Genomic DNA, 19,561 nt, shown 5'->3' on the forward strand with positions numbered 1-19,561 from the left:
TTCCAGCTAAAAGCCCGCGCCGAAGGCTTCGAGCGCTACTTCGAGAACCTCTTCGGCAACAACGGTCCGCTCAGCAAGACCAAACTGAACGACCACCTTCAAAACCTTCGCTTCCTCCGTTCTTTAACTGAAGCCGATGACGTGCGGGGGAAAGTCGACGACATCCCGTACAAGAATGAGGCGCTTAAGCACCAGTTCCCCATGGCGGAGTTGGGGGTGAAAGTGTTCGGGAATGAGATTTCGTATTGGAACGCGGAGGGGAATGACGAGATTGTGAAGAGTTTGGAGAGGCTCAATCCGCAGTTGAGAATATTGGAGATATTGTCTGGAAAGGTATGTATTTTATATGACTGTTGATATTAATACACTCAAGAAGAATGTAGCATCGTAGCGTTTAAGGTGGGCCAGGGAAAGTCGACATCCAAAATTACCTTGACACGCTCTTATTATTCTCTTTACAATAATGTCGTGTCAAGATCATTTTGAACACCTTGCCCGCTTAGCAACTTCTGCTGCTGAGTGTACAAGAATGAAGCGCTTAAGCACCAGTTCCCCATGGCGGAGTTGGGGGTGAAAGTGTTCGGGAATGAGATTTCGTATTGGAACGCGGAGGGGAATGATGAGATTGTGAAAAGCTTGGAAAGACTGAATCCGCAGTTGAGGATATTGGAAATATTGTCTGAAAGGGTAGGCTTTTAGAGACTTAAACTACATATAGGTATGAGTCCGTGTTTAAGATATTTTGACTATTAATCACAACTTAGTTTAAGTCCGAGTAAAATTGTAACGCTTTGAGTTAACTCAATATGTTCCTCCCTTCTAAATTTCACGGACCTATAAATCCCGGCCTTTTGATAAACTTGCGTGGGGATATAGATCCAACACGTAGAAGCCCTTTGGAGAGTTTTAATGTCATGTAGAACGCCTCCTGGAACCCGTTCACAGGCGCAACAATAGACACCCATGAACCGGCCTCAGCAGGCATTGGGACTATTGTAGAAAAAGTGACCAGTATACCGGTCTATAATTGAAGTTTGGGTGGATAATGAGACTGGGCTATTGTAGAGAGGTCGGACACCTGCCATAACAATGTTTTACACGTTATCGAGGCAGGTGATGACTGTCTAGAGCCTCTAGTACCCACTATTACACGTCTGAAATTCGTGGTTAAGGCGATTTTTAATTTCATTTTCTTTCAACCACCGTTGGGTTGGGTTTTGTTGACGTTGTTCTCAGTTGTCATAATTTTACCTCATATGTATTTTGTTTTTATTCTCAGGAAATCTCCTACAACAAGGCATCTCTCTTCCTCGATACTACGTTCTCTGTCCCCACTGGCTGCGGTTTACCCCTTAATATGAACCTTATGGGAACTAGCTACGTCAATACCAAACTATCAGGGACTATGCTGGATAAGTTTAGTCAGAGCGGGAATCTGGACTTTGAGGGCAAGATACATCCTAGGTAAGATTTCAGATTGATCATCGTACGCTGGCAGGGTCGTCATGTAAATGGGTGATTAATTATATAACTTATAAGATGTTTAGTTACTAATAAGTTTACTATACTTATTTATATCGGATAAATTGTTTATTCTTTTTTAGGGTTCCGTACCCAGAGGGTAAAACGGGACCCTATTACTAAGACTCCGCTGTCCGTCCGTCCGTCCGTCCGTCTGTCCGTCTGTCTGTCTGTCACCAGGCTGTATCGCACGAACCGTGATAGCTAGACAGTTGAAATTTTCACAGATGATGTATTTCTGTTGCCGCTATAACAACAAATACTAAAAACAGAATAAAATAAAGATTTAAGTGGGGCTCCCATACAACAAACGTGATTTTTGACCGAGTTAAGCTACGTCGGGGGTCAGTACTTGGATGGGTGACCGTTTTCTTTTTTCCGTTTTTTGCATTATGGTACGGAACCCTTCGTGCGCGAGTCCGACTCGCACTTGCCCGGTTTTTACTGTATCTACATATGAAAAATGTGAACGAAAGTTAGTAAGAACATCATAATAAAAAAAACGATTCCTTATTCAGTTAAACACAACCTGTTGACATATTAACTCACATTCAAAACGCAAAAGATTTAAATGTCATACAACCTGTTGAATTTTCCTCTCACTCGATTTTTACATAAACTTTTCTCACAGCGTTGCAGTAAACATAGCCGCAACAATGTCCGTGAACGCCGGTGATCTCAGCTCGAGCGGCATCCGCGTCAACATGCGTCTCTACACCGCCACCGCCGTCGAGGCCAAACTCAATATCCGCGGCCTCGGCTTAGTGCGGCTTGATCTATCCCTGCCCAGTGAGAAGAGAGAAATATTTGCAGCCAAGTGAGTTACAGTCGATATGTTACCCAACGCTATCCAGGCCAAACTCGACATCCGCGGCCTCGGCCTGGTGCGGCTTGATCTATCCCTGCCCATTGAGAAGAGAGAAATATTTGCAGCCCAGTGAGTTACAGTCGATATGTTACCCAACGCTATCCAGGCCAAACTCGACATCCGCGGCCTCGGCCTGGTGCGGCTTGATCTATCCCTGCCCAGTGAGAAGAGAGAAATATTTGCAGCCCAGTGAGTTACAGTCGATATATTACCCAACGCTATCCAGGCCAAACTTAACATCCGCGGCCTCGGCCTCGTCCGGCTTGAGCTGTCCCTACCCAGTGAGAAGAGAGAAATATTCACCCAAGTGAGTTACACCTCTACCGCCGTCGAGGCCAAGCTCAATATCCGAGGCCTTGGTCTGATCAGGCTTGATCTGTCCCTGCCCAAGTGAGAACAGAGAAATATTCGCAGCCAAGTAAGTTACAGCCAACCAGTCGAGCCAAGCCAAGCTCAACATCCGTGGCTTCGGTCTGAACCCAGAGATAAAATAAAAGTAGACCTTATTGGGACTGTTATTTTTCGCCGAAAAGCGATTGGTAATAATTAAATAATATTTTGTATAATAGTTCCAAGTAACTCATTGGTACCAGCTGGGGTTTGAACTCGCGACCTTCGGTTTGAAAATCAGACACTTTACCGCTCGACCAGTAACTTGGCGTGGATTTAAGTTGGTTGTTGACGCAAAGTTTTCCTTTCAAATCATAGAATTGATGGAACATGAGTACTTCACGGTTAATTTCACGAGACTTATATCGACCGGGATATGGATCATATGGACCGTGATTACTAGATTACCTTTTGTATTGTTTTCGAGCTCCCGATATTATAGACGAGCGCGGTCTACACAATATTGACACCCACGGTAGATGACCCACCCGCTATCTTCAGTTACCCGTGAACAAGATGCATGTAACTGCGTCGAAATATCGGGAGCTCGAAAACAATACAAAAGGTAATCAGGTAATCACGGTCCATATCCCGGTCGATATAAGCCTAGAAAATATTCTATCACCACATTTTTTTCCAGATCGGAACTGATAATCCTCCACGGTGACGAAGAGTTGCAGCAGCAAGGGCTGAACACCAACAAGATAGAACAGAACACTTGTAGCTGGTCCGCCTTTGACAAGGGCATTGGCATTAAAGTCTGCGCCTCCTATCGGGTACTAAAATTTAATATTTATTATTCAGTTTAAGTATTAGTTACACTAAAGTGTTGACTGTTGATGCCTCATTTTAAGTAACAAAATATAGTCGTTCGATTTGTAGCTGGCCCCTAACGGCGAATCCTTTGTCTATTGTTAAGTAAAACCGCACGTACTACTTACCTGCATAAAAAAGGCCGGTTATTGAATTGCGACTCTAATGGTAATTGGAATAAGATTCAGATGATCTAATGGAAAAATACTTTTCGAGGCTGTGTGTGGTCCCTCTACGGTTACAGAGTGCCGGCGTGTCGAACGTTACCGAACCAGTCTAAAATGTGTCATCGAGATGCGTAACAAAGGTGCGTTATCGGAGCACTTACATTAGTTTTTTGAGCGTTGGACTAGCCCGCGCTCAGATGCCAATTAGAATTATACGACCCTTTTTTTGCAGGCATAGGTAGGTAGGTATTTAGGTAGGCATGCCTTTTGTAATAAGGTTTACGAACTGTCAGTTAACAGTGTGGGTGATGGTACGTAGAGCAGTATACGAACTTGGTTTACTGTATAATTGTTATGTCCGTATTCTGATAGTTAATTGAATGGTTGAATGAATTTTCTCTCCAGTTCCCAGACATGACGAACCTGAAAGGCGCTCCGTACTTCATAATGAGCGGTCCGGCCAAGTACGTCCTGTCGCTCGAGAAAGCCGACCCGTCCGCCAAGATATACTCCTTCCAATACAAGTGGGACAAGAACCAGTCCAGTGACGTCATCGCCTTCACCTTCGACACTCCTGACAGCCAGGTATGTTACAGACATCATGCCGTACATCACCAAAGTAATATTTGCAGTTCATCATATTTATTTAATTACACGAACGGTTCTACCGCGATATGATTTCATTGTTATTACCTTAAATTCCGACATTTCAGCTGAGTTGCGCCAGTTAATACAATACAAAATCAATCGGAAACAGTATACAATGTACCTATTGTAATAAGACTGAATCAATGTAGACAAATTATTTAGACTGCTGAGCGCGCCATTCATTGCATTCAATGCAGCGTAGAGTAATAATATCAATCTTAAAATCAGCACCCCCCCCCCACTATATGTGTCCATTGGTGGGAAGCGTTAGGTTAAAGATTGTACATGGAGAATCGTTCATGTGATAGACACGCTTGATATAGACTGTCGCAATATTTGCTAAAAGATATTGAACTGTAATTTAAATACAGAAAACTTATTTCTACAAACACCTACACAACTACTTTCGATTTCACAGGAAAAACGCATGATCGACGCAGTTCTGAACCTATCCAACACGGAAACCAACACGTCCTACACGGCCAGCCTTACCTTCCAATCTGCCAAAAACACCCTCAAAGCCAAGGGGGCCTACCTCAATACCGCCAACGTGAAGTCAGTTGAAGCAAGTTTGGTTATAGACGGACGGAAGCATTTTGATACGGTCATGTCGTTAAAGAAGACTGATATCATGTTTGGATATGTGTGGTTGCCGAAGGCGTACTGGGTTGTCAATGACGAGAAAATTGCTGAGTTAACTGGTGAGTATATTTCTTGAGTAGTTATCTGAATATGCCAATGTCAAGTTGAAGCCAGTCTGGTCATAGATGGATGGAAGCATTTTGGTACAGTTATGTCGTTGAAGAAAACGATATCATGTTTGGATATGTGTGGTTGCCGAAGGCGTACTGGGTTGCCAATGACGAGAAAATTGCTGAGTTAACTGGTGAGTAGGTTTCTTGAGTAGTTATCTGAATATGCCAATGTCGTGTAGAAGCCAGTCCGGTCATAGATATAAGGAAGCATTTTGATACGGTCATGTCGTTAAAGAAAACTGATATCATGTTTGGATATGTGTGGTTGCCGAAGGCGTACTGGGTTGTCAATGATGAGAAGATTGCTGAGTTAACTGGTGAGTATATTTCTTGAGTAGTTATCTGAATATGCCAATGTCAAGTTGAAGCCAGTCTGGTCATAGATGGATGGAAGCATTTTGGTACAGTTATGTCGTTGAAGAAAACGATATCATGTTTGGATATGTGTGGTTGCCGAAGGCGTACTGGGTTGTCAATGACGAGAAAATTGCTGAGTTAACTGGTGAGTATGTTTCTTGAGTAGTTATCTGAATATGCCAATGTCGTGTAGAAGCCAGTCCGGTCATAGATATAAGGAAGCATTTTGATACGGTCATGTCGTTAAAGAAAACTGATATCATGTTTGGATATGTGTGGTTGCCGAAGGCGTACTGGGTTGTCAATGATGAGAAGATTGCCGAGTTAACTGGTATGTTTAAAAAAAAAGTAGATTTAAGAAAACATCAACATTGCTGGGGGCATTCCAGAAACTCAGAATTAATAAATGATTCCAGGATCCTGTTATCAGTAACTGACTTTTAACTATTTATTTCCCAGGCCAATTCAAAGTACGCACAAAAGGCGGCGTCACACAAGCGGACATCCTAGTGGACTTCCACATGCGCCAACAAGCCAGCCACCTCGTCGGCTATTACACCATCAACGGCCTCTCCCACGGACTCCAACTAACTCTAGACTATCAGAGCTACAAGAATAAGACACAGACGATTAAACTAGAGGGGTTGTATAGCGAGCGACCGATGGGGAACAGACATGATTTGTACGGAGAGCTCGCGATGGAATTTACAGCCTATCCTATGTATAATTTCTTTGCTGTGTTGAAGAATATGGTAAGTGTTTTTACACATACGTGTACACAGAATTTCGTCTTGTGATGAAAACACAGTTAGAAATAAATAAAACTGGCCAAGTGCGAGTGCGACTCGCGCACGAAGGGTACCATTACGCAAAAAAAACAGCGAAAAAAATCGCGTTTGTTGTATTGGAGCCCTACTAAAATATTATATTATATTAAATAAATAAATAAATAAATAAATAAATAAATATATTCTGATACAGCCTGGGGACGGACAGACACACAGACGAACAGCAGAGTCTTAGTAATAGGGTCCCGTTTTTATTCTTTGGGTACGGAACCCTGAAAAAGAAAAAAAATTGTAGTAGGCGGTGAAACTTTTCCTTTTATGTATATTTTTAAAACCGCTGTTTTTTTTTCAGAAATCCCAAACGCACTTAGACATGAGTTTCAACGTATCTTCATCCCGTGACCCGGCCATAGACCCGTCACTTACATTCGGCTACACGCGCATTGACACACCTCTTGGCATAAAGTTAGCCACGCACCTCACCGTCACCAAGCCGAGGCCTGTGCGAATGATATTTGAATATCAGGAGGTAAATGTCGCTTTGACGTTTCAGTTAGACCTGGGCACACCGGCTGCGCGCTTGCACGTGCGCGTTGTAATATACAGATCCTTATGAGAGACGACACACCGCCTGCGTGACGTGTGCGTGCACCGACATTTTAGCGCATGCACACGTGCACGTCTACTCTCACATGTCCGGTGTGGTCTGGCCTGGCATTTAGGAATTACTAAACCCATGTTACTGCCGCGACAATGTAATATACTGGTTCATAGAAAAACGTGACAGTGACAGTTTCTATGTTAAAAGGTTATATCGAAAGTAAACTTACTGTGACGTCCCACCGGTAAAGGTATCTTATGGTGGTTGGCGCTTACGCTATTATTAACGCCGCTCCAATACTATTGCGGTGCTATGCGACCGATAAGGTACCATTTCCCGTGGAACGTCACAATTGTGTATTTCAACTAATTTTCATCAACGTGACACTCGAGAAGTCTCTAAAAAGTGTATTTTTACAGGTTGGCAAGAAATACACAGTAGTGGCCCTTCTAAATGTAAACCCAAAGTCCAAAGACATCCTAGTATCAGGCGCTCTGTACTACCCGCCCGGTACGAAGTTATTTGCGACTGCAGAACTAAATACTTCTCTACCGACGCTACACGACTGCTCTATCAAGGCGAAGGTGCATGAGAAGGAAGATAAAGAGTTCCAGGTAAGGTTATAAAAGATAGATTTATTAAATAACATAACAACAGGTCTAAAATGTACAAGATTGTCAAATATCAAAAGTGCGACGATAATCGGAATGATTTCAAGTGTCATTCCAGAATTCAACCTTTATATCTTCCGCTATGGAGAGGAAGGCCTCCCAAGCCACGGCGGATACACATTCTGTATCCCGTCAAAAGGAATTTCGAACGAAATCGAACTCTACACCCTCATTCTAAAGCTCTAAATCCTTTGGCAGGTGAACGCAGCAGGCGTCTGGTTCACGGGCGTGGATTTCAACATAGACGCGCTGTATCAGGACCAGTCGAAAACCAACATGGCGTCGCACCGGCTCAAGCTGATACTGAACAGTAACCATTTCAAGGACATAGCTGTCGATGCTAGGTTCACGCAGGACAATAGGCAGCTTACTTTTGTTGGACAGGTAAGAAAATAATGCGAGACCAGGCGTGGCTCACTCCGCGATTTCGTCGCGTCGCTACAAGTACATGCGACCCACACCAATTTTGGTGTCTAGCAGTAGTAGTTGCCGCGCACCGCTACGGAACGGACGCCTACTCGCGCTTGCGCCACCTTGTGGTCATATCTGTCGTAATCATACCTAGTACTATTTATTTATTCTATGGCGTGACTTTGATTTTTCTAAGGCAGAAATCTAACTGGTAATTCTTACATATAAGGGCAACACCATTACTTTTTAATGTGCGAACTGAGTTGGCGCTCGAGACTTCATATTAAACAAATGTAAACGTATGGGAGCGGCCCGAGTGCATACAGAGCTCTTAACCGCTTGCCGCCACGCTACTCGCACCTCCAACCGCTCCGCTTGACTGTTTTTTACTCAGATAATTATCTGCATGTTTCTTTAAAAGGGTTATTCATGTTCCCCACACAAAATGATGTGCGTAAAATACTTTTGACATGCAAACAGAGAAAAAATGGGGGTCCACCCATAATCTAATTATTTTTACAATTGGGCACATAACATTGAAAATACCAAAATAATCTAACATAAATAATAATAATGTTCTAGGGCGAGTACAACGAAGACAAGTACAGAATGCTACTTCGCTACGTCCTACTCTCGGAGCAAAACTTCACAACCTACGTAGAGGTGGACGCCAACGACAAAGCGTACAGTTTGACCCTCAACGCGGACCTTACTAACAACACCGACGTGTCCATGGACGTACACTTTGACCAGTAAGTCTTTATGTTATGACATATCACATCACAATATCTAGCAGTAATATAGAACATTGTTTGGCTACGTATCTCGCAACAGAACTTTACTACCTACGTGGAGGTAGCAAACGACAAAGCATACAGTTTGACCCTAACACGGACCTTAGTAACAACACGGATGTTTTCATGTACGTTAACTTGGATCAGTAAGTTTTTTGTTTGTAACAAACATATCAGAAAACGAAATGCCGGATGGCTTTGAGCCAACGGCCTTGCCAGGGTCCACGGCAAGACATTGATGCCTTGACTGCCTTGGAGTATGGGTTGACCCCTTGTCTGGGAAATTACTTGTGTACATACTGAATACCCTAGTGCCATCCTATATTCAAAGCTCCTATATGTAGGCGCTGGGGCGGCCGCATTCCCGGTCGAAAGCCTTTAGCATCGCAAGCATATCACCCACTGTAGTATCCACATACTATCGGCGTTTTAAAAATGATAACATGTAATTAGGACTGTTTCGTCAAGTCTTTTTTTTCTTGTTGAAGATTTTTTGCATAAGAGTTTCCATCTCCTGGGCAAAAACCTTATAATAACTTTTTTCAACATATCCTGGTTAACTACGAGCAGTTTTCTCAAGACTCGAATACACTCATGACCACAACATCTATTTCAGACTCCGCGACGTCCACATCTCCTACAAGCGGTGGCTCACTCCACGCCAGAAACGCCTCAGCGCTGCCTTCAACTGGGATGCGAACCGCGACCCCTCGCAAAAAGTGTCCATAGACATACAACTGGATAATAAGGGCACTTGGCACCACGGAGGCCATCTTATGCTGTATTACCCTAATAGGATGGTGAACGGAGAGTTTGAATTCTTATTGCAAGGTGAGTAGGTTTTAGGTTGTGTGGCAAATCATTAGAAACGCCCTAGTGCTGCCTTCAACTGGGATGCGAACCGCGACCCCTCGCAAAAAGTGTCCATAGACATACAACTGGATAATAAGGGCACTTGGCACCACGGAGGGCATCTTATGCTGTATTACCCTAATAGGATGGTGAACGGAGAGTTTGAATTCTTATTGCAAGGTGAGTAGGTTTTAGGTTGTGTGGCAAATCATTAGAAACGCCCTAGTGCTGCCTTCAACTGGGATGCGAACCGCGACCCCTCGCAAAAAGTGTCCATAGACATACAACTGGATAATAAGGGCACTTGGCACCACGGAGGGCATCTTATGCTGTATTACCCTAATAGGATGGTGAACGGAGAGTTTGAATTCTTATTGCAAGGTGAGTAGGTTTTAGGTTGTGTGGCAAATCATTAGAAACGCCCTAGTGCTGCCTTCAACTGGGATGCGAACCGCGACCCCTCGCAAAAAGTGTCCATCGACATACAACTGGATAATAAGGGAACTTGGCACCATGGAGGGCATCTTACACTGTATTACCCTAATAGGATGGTGAACGGAGAGTTTGAGTTCTTATTACAAGGTGAGTACGGTTTTAGGTTGCTTGGCAAATCATTAGAAACGCCCTAGTGCTGCTGCCTTCAACTGGGATGCGAACCGGGACCCCTCGCAAAAAGTGTCCATCGACATACAACTGGATAATAAGGGAACTTGGCACCATGCATGGTCTAATAAAACATGGTCTTCTATTCCCAGAGTGACACGGGCCTACGTCACAATAACATTGCCACTTTATTTCAACATAACATGTTACATGGGTACATTATACCTATGGTTAATAAGTTAAAATATTTCTTTATAATTTTATAATTTTCATTTATATGTATTTTATCTTAAATTTTACAATAACACGTCATTTTTAATTATTCGTTAGCAATATCTTCCGATTCACGACAGAAATTTCAGACGTTCGGGTAATTCTGTTTACACTACTGACAACACAGGATAGCTCTGTCACATTTGACAATTCGGATCTAGATAACTTCATGCCCTGACCGTCATCCTTGTCGAACGCGTGTTAATTGTTATTTCCTTCTCGCTCAGTGTCAGCAGTCGCAGTGTTTTCCAAACTTTTCACGCCGTAAGCTTGGTAATTAATGTGTAACTGTGAATCAGTGGCGTGCACTTCATAAAGGCAAAAAGGCACTGCCTACCCTACTATAATTCCGATGTCTATCCTCTTAAACTACTTAATTTAATTTATACCTGATCGTACTATCAGTAATCGATATAACTTAAAACATTCTAAAAATTAATAAGCGCTCCATCTACCGGTTAAGCTTTGTCATCAAGTCATCATCTATAATAATTCTACGCGACGAAGTTTACACCACGCGGCACTAGCGCCGCTACGTGCCTTGCACGGCAAAGACAGAAAACATTTCCGTCTAAATCTTTCTATGTGTGCCTCCCCGTGAGGCGTCGTTACGCGGTTACAGTGTAGTGGGCCTTCCTATAAGTACGAGCACACAATTATACAAGTAACGCACACATTTAGACGCAATAGGCAGTGTCTTTCGTACCAAACATAAACGAATGACGCCCGAAAGTTTCCGAATAGTTCCGATGTTTACGTGACTATTTTAAAAAGTAGCATTTGCTATGGTAATTTAGTGCAAAAACGAGACTATTTTTTTATTCGTTTACAGTATTTGGTTAAGTTTATTTACATTTTTTATTCGGTCGCCATTGTTTGTTTGTTTTGGTGAGTTTATGAGATAACAGTTAACAGTTGCCGGAAATTATAAAGTGCGATTAGTGAAAAAATGGATAATTTTATCTGTGAAAGTTGTGGGTGTGGGTGTGGGTGTGTGTGTGTGTGCAAACTATTAAAAATGATGCGTTTTCGAAGCTTTCGTTTAGCCAAAAAAAGAAGTAATTGAAAAGACTTGACAACAAAATGAAAACCATCACGCAATTTTTTTGGTGAGTTAGTAGCTCTCATTTTTTAAGGTTCCGTACCCAAAGGGTAAAACGGGACTCTATTACTAAGACTCTGCTGTCCTTCCGTCCGTCCGTCTGTCATCAGGCTGTATCTCACGAACCGTGATAGCTAGACAGTTGAAATTTTCACAGATGTATTTCTGTTGCCGCTATAACAACAAACACTAAGAACAGAATAAAATAAAGATTTAAGTGGGGCTCCCATACAACAAACGTGATTTTTGACCGAAGTTAAGCAACGTAGGGCGGGGTCAGTACTTGGATGGGTGACCGTTTTTTTTTTTTCCTTTTTTTGCACCCTTCGTGCGCGAGTCCGACTCGCACTTGCCCGGTTTTCTGATATAATTTTGCCTACCCAGTCCCAAATCTCTGTGCACGCTACTGCTGTGAATTAGTTTTTCAAACGTTTGTCTTGTATAGATAAATAAAGTTTAATTTAATACATTAGATTTGTTTTATTTTACTATGTTTCTACATGAATAACTTAAAATTAATGCCGCTAAAATAATTTTCACCGTTGGTTAAAATTCTCCCACATTTTAAAGTTTGAGAACCTGTAAACAGCATGATGACGCAGGCCCGTGTCAGTTAGGTCATACGCGAATCTCGGAATAGAGTACCAGGCGGAGTATATTATTATACCATGGCACCATGGAGGGCATCTTACACTGTATTACCCTAATAGGATGGTGAACGGAGAGTTTGAGTTCTTATTACAAGGTGAGTACGGTTTTAGGTTGCTTGGCAAATCATTAGAAACGCCCTAGTGCTGCTGCCTTCAACTGGGATGCGAACCGGGACCCCTCGCAAAAAGTGTCCATCGATATACAACTGGATAATAAGGGAACTTGGCACCATGGAGGGCATCTTACACTGTATTACCCTAATAGGATGGTGAACGGAGAGTTTGAGTTCTTATTACAAGGTGAGTACGGTTTTAGGTTGCTTGGCAAATCATTAGAAACGCCCTAGTGCTGCTGCCTTCAACTGGGATGCGAACCGGGACCCCTCGCAAAAAGTGTCCATCGATATACAACTGGATAATAAGGGAACTTGGCACCATGGAGGGCATCTTACCCTGTATTACCCTAATAGGATGGTGAACGGAGTGTTTGAGTTCTTATTACAAGGTGAGTACGGTTTTAGGTTGCTTGGCAAATCATTAGAAACGCCACTGGGATGCGAACCGGGACCCCTCGCAAAAAGTGTCCATCGACATACAACTGGATAATAAGGGAACTTGGCACCATGGAGGGCATCTTACACTGTATTACCCTAATAGGATGGTGAACGAAGAGTTTGAGTTCTTATTACAAGGTGAGTACGGTTTTAGGTTGCTTGGCAAATCATTAGAAACGCCCTAGTGCTGCTGCCTTCAACTGGGATGCGAACCGGGACCCCTCGCAAAAAGTGTCCATCGATATACAACTGGATAATAAGGGAACTTGGCACCATGGAGGGCATCTTACCCTGTATTACCCTAATAGGATGGTGAACGGAGTGTTTGAGTTCTTATTACAAGGTGAGTACGGTTTTAGGTTGCTTGGCAAATCATTAGAAACGCCACTGGGATGCGAACCGGGACCCCTCGCAAAAAGTGTCCATCGATATACAACTGGATAATAAGGGAACTTGGCACCATGGAGGGCATCTTACCCTGTATTACCCTAATAGGATGGTGAACGGAGTGTTTGAATTCTATTGAAAGGTACGGTTTAAAATGAGCAAATTGGTAGAAGTAACTGAGCAATAAGGGCATTTCGCACTGTGGCGGGAAACTTACGCTGTATTTACCTAAGAGTGGTATTCCACCTGTTCAATTTCTTTGTCCAATGTCATTTGCGTCTCACTCTCTCATTAAGCAAAATGTGAGACGCAATAACCAATGTCACTGTCTAAGTCTAACAAGTTAACAATACTATAGATGGTCAAGCAAAACTTGTCAGTAGCAAAAGGCGCGAAATTTAAATTTTCTATGACGATATCCCTTCGCGCCTACATTTTTCAAATTTGCCGCCTTTTTCTACTGACAAGATCTGCTTGACCAAGTATATATTATATTATAACGATAAATTAACCCATTTTTTTTCCTTTCTGCATTATTTTCATTCCCTTCCTAATTTACCAAGTTCGCCTTTGTACACATTTACTGTTTTCTCTCTGTGTTATGTACTTGTTTTGTGTAATAAAGTGTTTACTACTATTACTACTACTACCATTGTTTTAGATTGGTTCTGCGAATGGCACGTCCGAATGGGCTGGGCTCCGGACGCCAACATACTATGGCGCGTTAAAATGTACTCAGAGGCCAAACAGGAGACAGTCTACGCTCTGCTGTCGAATATGGACACCCCATTTGCTGGCTGGAAAGACACTAGCTTCAACGTCATGTGAGTACTAAGCTGAATTGAATCTTAAGTAGAGAGCAATAACTGTGGCGCGTCAAAATGTACTCCGATGCCAAACAAGAGTTAGACTACGCTCTGCTCTCTAGTATGGTTACCCCATTCGCTGGCTGGAAGGACACTAGTTTCAACGTCATGTGAGTTACAAGCTGAATTGAATCTTAAGTAGAGAGCATAAGATTGAATATTGAACTGTGACGTGTCAAAATGTACTCCGAGGCCAATCAAGAGACAGTCTACGCTCTGTTGTCTAGTATGGACACCCCGTTCGCTGGCTGGAAAGACACTAGCTTCAACGTCATGTGAGTACTAAGCTGAATTGAATCTTAAGTAGAGAGCAAAAGGTGGAATATCGAACTGTGGTACGTCAAAATCTATTCCGAGGCCAAGCAGGAGACAGTCTACCCACTACTTTCTAGTATGGACACCCCATTCGCTGGCTGGAAGGATACTAGCTTTAACGTCATGTGAGTACCAAGTTGAATTGAATCTTAAGCAGAGAACAAAAGGTTGAATATCGAACTGTGGCGCGTCAAAATGTACTCCAGGCCAGTGTTGGCCGAAAGTTAATGCAAATTGAAAATGTTGGCCATTAACCATTATAAATTGAATCGTAAACTGTAATCGTCCGTTACGGTTTAAGGTTCAATTTATAATGGTTAATGGCCAACATTTTCAATTTGCATTAACTTTCGGCCAACACTGCTCCAGGCCAAACAGGAGACAGTCTACGCTCTGCTCTCTAGTATGGTTACCCCGTTCGCTGACTGGAAAGACACTAGCTTCAACGTCATGTGAGTACTAAGCTGAATTGAATCTTAAGTAGAGAGCAAAAGGTTGAATATCGAACTGTGGCGCGTCAATATGTATTCCGAGGCCAAACAGGAGACAGTCTACGCTCTGCTGTCGAGTATGGACACCCCGTTCGCTGGCTGGAAGGACACTACTTTCAACGTCATGTGAGTACACCAAGCTGAATTGAATCTTAAGTAGAGAGCATAAGATTTAATATTGAACTGTGACGTGTCAAAATGTACTCCGAGGCCAATCAAGAGACAGTCTACGCTCTGTTGTCTAGTATGGACACCCCGTTCGCTGGCTGGAAAGACACTAGCTTCAACGTCATGTGAGTACTAAGCTGAATTGAATCTTAAGTAGAGAGCAAAAGGTGGAATATCGAACTGTGGTACGTCAAAATCTATTCCGAGGCCAAGCAGGAGACAGTCTACCCACTACTTTCTAGTATGGACACCCCATTCGCTGGCTGGAAGGATACTAGCTTTAACGTCATGTGAGTACCAAGTTGAATTGAATCTTAAGCAGAGAACAAAAGGTTGAATATCGAACTGTGGCGCGTCAAAATGTACTCCAGGCCAGTGTTGGCCGAAAGTTAATGCAAATTGAAAATGTTGGCCATTAACCATTATAAATTGAATCGTAAACTGTAATCGTCCGTTACGGTTTAAGGTTCAATTTATAATGGTTAATGGCCAACATTTTCAATTTGCATTAACTTTCGGCCAACACTGCTCCAGGCCAAACAGGAGACAGTCTACGCTCTGCTCTCTAGTATGGTTACCCCGTTCGCTGACTGGAAAGACACTAGCTTCAACGTCATGTGAGTACTAAGCTGAATTGAATCTTAAGTAGAGAGCAAAAGGTTGAATATCGAACTGTGGCGCGTCAATATGTATTCCGAGGCCAAACAGGAGACAGTCTACGCTCTGCTGTCGAGTATGGACACCCCGTTCGCTGGCTGGAAGGACACTACTTTCAACGTCATGTGAGTACACCAAACTGAATTGAATCTTAAGTAGAGAGCATAAGATTTAATATTGAACTGTGACGTGTCAAAATGTACTCCGAGGCCAATCAAGAGACAGTCTACGCTCTGTTGTCTAGTATGGACACCCCGTTCGCTGGCTGGAAGGACACTAGCTTCAACGTCATGTGAGTACCAAGCTAAATTGAATCTTAAGTAGAGAGCAAAAGGTTGAATATCGAATTGTGGCGCATCAAAATGTACTCCAGGCCAAACAGGAGACAGTCTGCGCTCTGCTGTCTAGTATGGATACCCCATTCGCTGGCTGGAAGAACCCTAGCTTTAACGTCATGTGAGTACAAGCTAAATTGAACCTTAGGTCAGGAAAGGCAATGTTGAGAATTGCGGCCTCTATACTGTAGCGCATATTGATTACTGTAATCTGCAACATGGTACCCTTCTTCGGCAAAACAATTTTAATAAATGCAGGTTGAAATAAACTGTAACTGAAAAGTGAGAACCCAGCACGCTGCCATACCGTCAAGATTAACAATTTTTTGGTTTTAATGCTCATTGACGAATCAAAGTACACTAAGGCCCACTTGCACCATTCCACTAGCCCGGGGTTAATCGGTTAAACCTGGAGTAACCATGGTTACCAATACAATTTGACACTGAGTTAACAGTTTAACCGCTTAACCCCGGGTTAGTGGTGCAAGTGGGCCTAAGTTAAGTAAGTTGTCTTCGCAGTGATATGATCGCAGATATATGTACTTGTATTAGTATGCGAATAGCTTTAAAATGAAGCGTTCAGAGAATTGATAATTTATTTTTTCCTGTAGGTGGCGTTACCACGACAACCTACAAGCCGTGAACGGCAGCATGAACTGGATGGAGGACTACTTAGCCTTCAGCCTCCTTGCTGACTACCTGTTCAAAACCAACGAGTTTTACGGAGAGTTGAACGCTGTGGTTAACTCTACTATACCTACGTTGCCTAAAGCAGCGGCTATCGCGAAACATAGAGTGGTTTGGAAGAAGAGTGCAGATACGCTACTAAGCTTCCAGGTACCCATTTAATAGTACATTATTGTCGAGGCTCGGAAGTAGCTACTTGCAGGCTGAGGATTCGTTTTAAACGGACGACCTCGGGAGTCCGTTTAATTGAATCCGAAGCCAGCAAGTAGCCTTCCAGCCGAGTCATATATAGTGCTTTTCTCAAAAATGGTGCAAGGAATATAAATATCATAGAAATATTTTACAAAAGCAACTTTCTTAAGTATATATTTTCACAGAAAAAAGTAGAAACAATTGAAAAAATTAGCTTTGCCGCCTTTTTATTTTTTTAATAAAAAAATAGAAGTGTATTTTTCTGCCGAACATACGCCAACCTATTTGAGACAGCTAAATAGTCGCGGTACTAATCATCTGTTTGGCTGTTTAATGGGCCTGTGCCTTCATTTGATATGGCCATTTCAACTTTTAAAAAGTTTGGAACTCGACAAATAATGGAATTTGTATGCAACATTGCAGTCCCAAAATCGAGACTGCAATGTTTTTAACTTTTTAATTTTTGACTGACCATAAACTACGCGCTTCGCAACCTATTTTTTAAACGGCAAAGTCGACTTTGCCGTCCATTTTTGAGAAAAATATACATATCTATCCATCTATCCATTTAAAATATACATAGCTATCGATAAACATCAAGTGGAGTAGGAAGGAGAGCGCCGATACGCTGTTAAGTTTTCAGGTATCTAAAATTATACGCATATTAATTTACTACAGCCTAGCCTTACATGACGACCCTGCCATTGTACAAACAATCTCAAGAGAGGCATATTTCACAAATCAAAGTTAAAAATCAACGATTTCTGTTTCAATTTACGCGTCTTATTTACTCCGGGTCTTCACAAATTCATAATATTACATAGTTATGATCTATCATAGAGCAAGGACCCCAAAAAACGATGCATGGAATTGTGTGAAAGAGGATATGAGAAAGAAAGGAGTGAGTGCTGAGGTGACAATAGATAGAGGAGAATGGAAGAGAATAACATGTTGTGCCGACCTGCCGACCTAACATAACGTGGGATAAGGACAGGAAGAAAGAAGAAGAGCTATTTTACCATTTATGGTATTAATCTAAAAGGTAATGCCATTACTGTAACGGATACATTTGTTTTGTTTCAGTACAACGAAGAGGGTATGCTGATGATAAACTCGTCGTGGCTTCTAGACCGCGGGCGACATGAAAACAACATCACTGGCACGGTCACACTCATCACACCCTTCCAAGTAAGTACTTAGAGCCGTTACGCACTGTCGACTGTGGCTTTCCATAGTTTATATAGGCGTTTACGCCCGACCTCGACTTACGGCGACACTTTTTGACGTTTAACAAATTTAACACGTATCAGTGAAAGGACAAGTACGGCTACCACCAGTTTTGACATTGACAGATTAACTCGCGTTTACGTAAATTACTTTCTATACATCTCGCTTGCACTAATATGCGAGTACGAGCGAGATGCATAGAAAGTAAGTTACTTAAACGTGAGTGAATATGTCAATGTTAAAACTGGTGGTAGTGCTTAAGGATCAAAGTCCAATAGCGTTTTAAAAGTTTAATCTTGTGTCGAAACATGGCAGTAAATTTACTGTGACTACAAAAATTACTTTGACAGTCCGCCTTTATATCAAATTCTCTTTGTTAATAATCATATTATTATCTTTATTTACAGGGATACAGAAGCGGGTTCTTAGATACAAAACTGGTATTGGGACACAAGAGAGACATCAATGGCGTCACTTTACTGAACTTAGAAGAGAAGAAAAGAAAGATCTTCGTCAATGGTATTTCAATTTTTATTCTACATAAGCTTTCCAATAATAGACCTTTAGGGTTCTGTACCAAAAAGGTACAAAATGAACCCTTATGGTGCGACTATGTACATCCGTCTGTCACTTCGTTAAATATCTCGAGAAACACTTAAGCTATCGATTTGAAATTTGGAGTAGTTATGAAAAACGCTAACCCAGACACATTGAAAGTATTTTATTTACATGTAGTTTAATCTGTAAATACTTACCGGGCCGGGATACTGTTGACGCTTTTCGTTACCAAATATCGATGCAAACTTCTTGTTACTTTCTCTTAAAACGAAATTAAAATATATTATCCTCGTGAGTCTAAATGTACATTAAAATGTACATATTAGTTGCATACTAATTTGAACCTTTCATGAAACGAATAAAGTAGTATTTCTTTTGTTTCATTGCGTTTTAAAACAAACGAAATTCGTTCCAATTTACTCATAGAATAAGGTTCAAATTAAAAATTGGAAAACTTTCTATGGTGGGTATTACGAGGTTAAATTTAATTTCAGGTCACATGCGACGCATCACCAACTGCATGTTGGTGGTAAACGTGACGGAGCCAGCCGCGGCGGACGCCTCTCACATCCTCACAGCCAGGTTTGGCTTCGTGGAGGCTGACAGACATCTTGTAGCCATGGTGGTCACCGCTAACACCACCACAGGTTAGTTTTGTAATTCACACAAAACAAAACTTACTACAGAGTAAATTCTTTGTAAAAAGTGAACTTTTTATCATTGTTTTCATGGTAAAGTGAAGAAAGAAGATCTGTAATAAAACAGCACGCAACCACCAGCAACATTGATAGACTTTTTCAGATGTAGTGCATACTTATTTTCCATTATATTATCGTCGTGATATTTCAGTCAGTCTCGGT

General features: G+C 42.0%; 1 protein-coding gene across 1 annotated transcript in view; it reads left to right on the plus strand.

Annotated features, from left to right (window-relative positions):
* LOC134801842 (uncharacterized) overlaps window positions 1–19,561 on the plus strand; it is an 81,931-nt gene that overhangs the window by 20,297 nt on the left and 42,073 nt on the right. Inside the window, exons 17-33 of the mRNA XM_063774481.1 lie at window positions 7–333; window positions 1,280–1,464; window positions 2,153–2,338; window positions 3,420–3,555; window positions 4,165–4,344; window positions 4,826–5,108; window positions 5,979–6,271; window positions 6,660–6,836; window positions 7,328–7,522; window positions 7,778–7,963; window positions 8,573–8,742; window positions 9,401–9,615; window positions 13,867–14,029; window positions 16,649–16,874; window positions 18,000–18,104; window positions 18,551–18,662; window positions 19,196–19,348. Of these exons, the coding sequence (XP_063630551.1) occupies window positions 7–333; window positions 1,280–1,464; window positions 2,153–2,338; window positions 3,420–3,555; window positions 4,165–4,344; window positions 4,826–5,108; window positions 5,979–6,271; window positions 6,660–6,836; window positions 7,328–7,522; window positions 7,778–7,963; window positions 8,573–8,742; window positions 9,401–9,615; window positions 13,867–14,029; window positions 16,649–16,874; window positions 18,000–18,104; window positions 18,551–18,662; window positions 19,196–19,348 (3,292 nt within the window). The remainder of the gene's footprint in view (window positions 1–6; window positions 334–1,279; window positions 1,465–2,152; window positions 2,339–3,419; window positions 3,556–4,164; window positions 4,345–4,825; window positions 5,109–5,978; window positions 6,272–6,659; window positions 6,837–7,327; window positions 7,523–7,777; window positions 7,964–8,572; window positions 8,743–9,400; window positions 9,616–13,866; window positions 14,030–16,648; window positions 16,875–17,999; window positions 18,105–18,550; window positions 18,663–19,195; window positions 19,349–19,561) is intronic.

Source organism: Cydia splendana, chromosome 2 (assembly GCF_910591565.1).
Source record: "Cydia splendana chromosome 2, ilCydSple1.2, whole genome shotgun sequence".
Taxonomy (NCBI): domain Eukaryota; kingdom Metazoa; phylum Arthropoda; class Insecta; order Lepidoptera; family Tortricidae; genus Cydia; species Cydia splendana.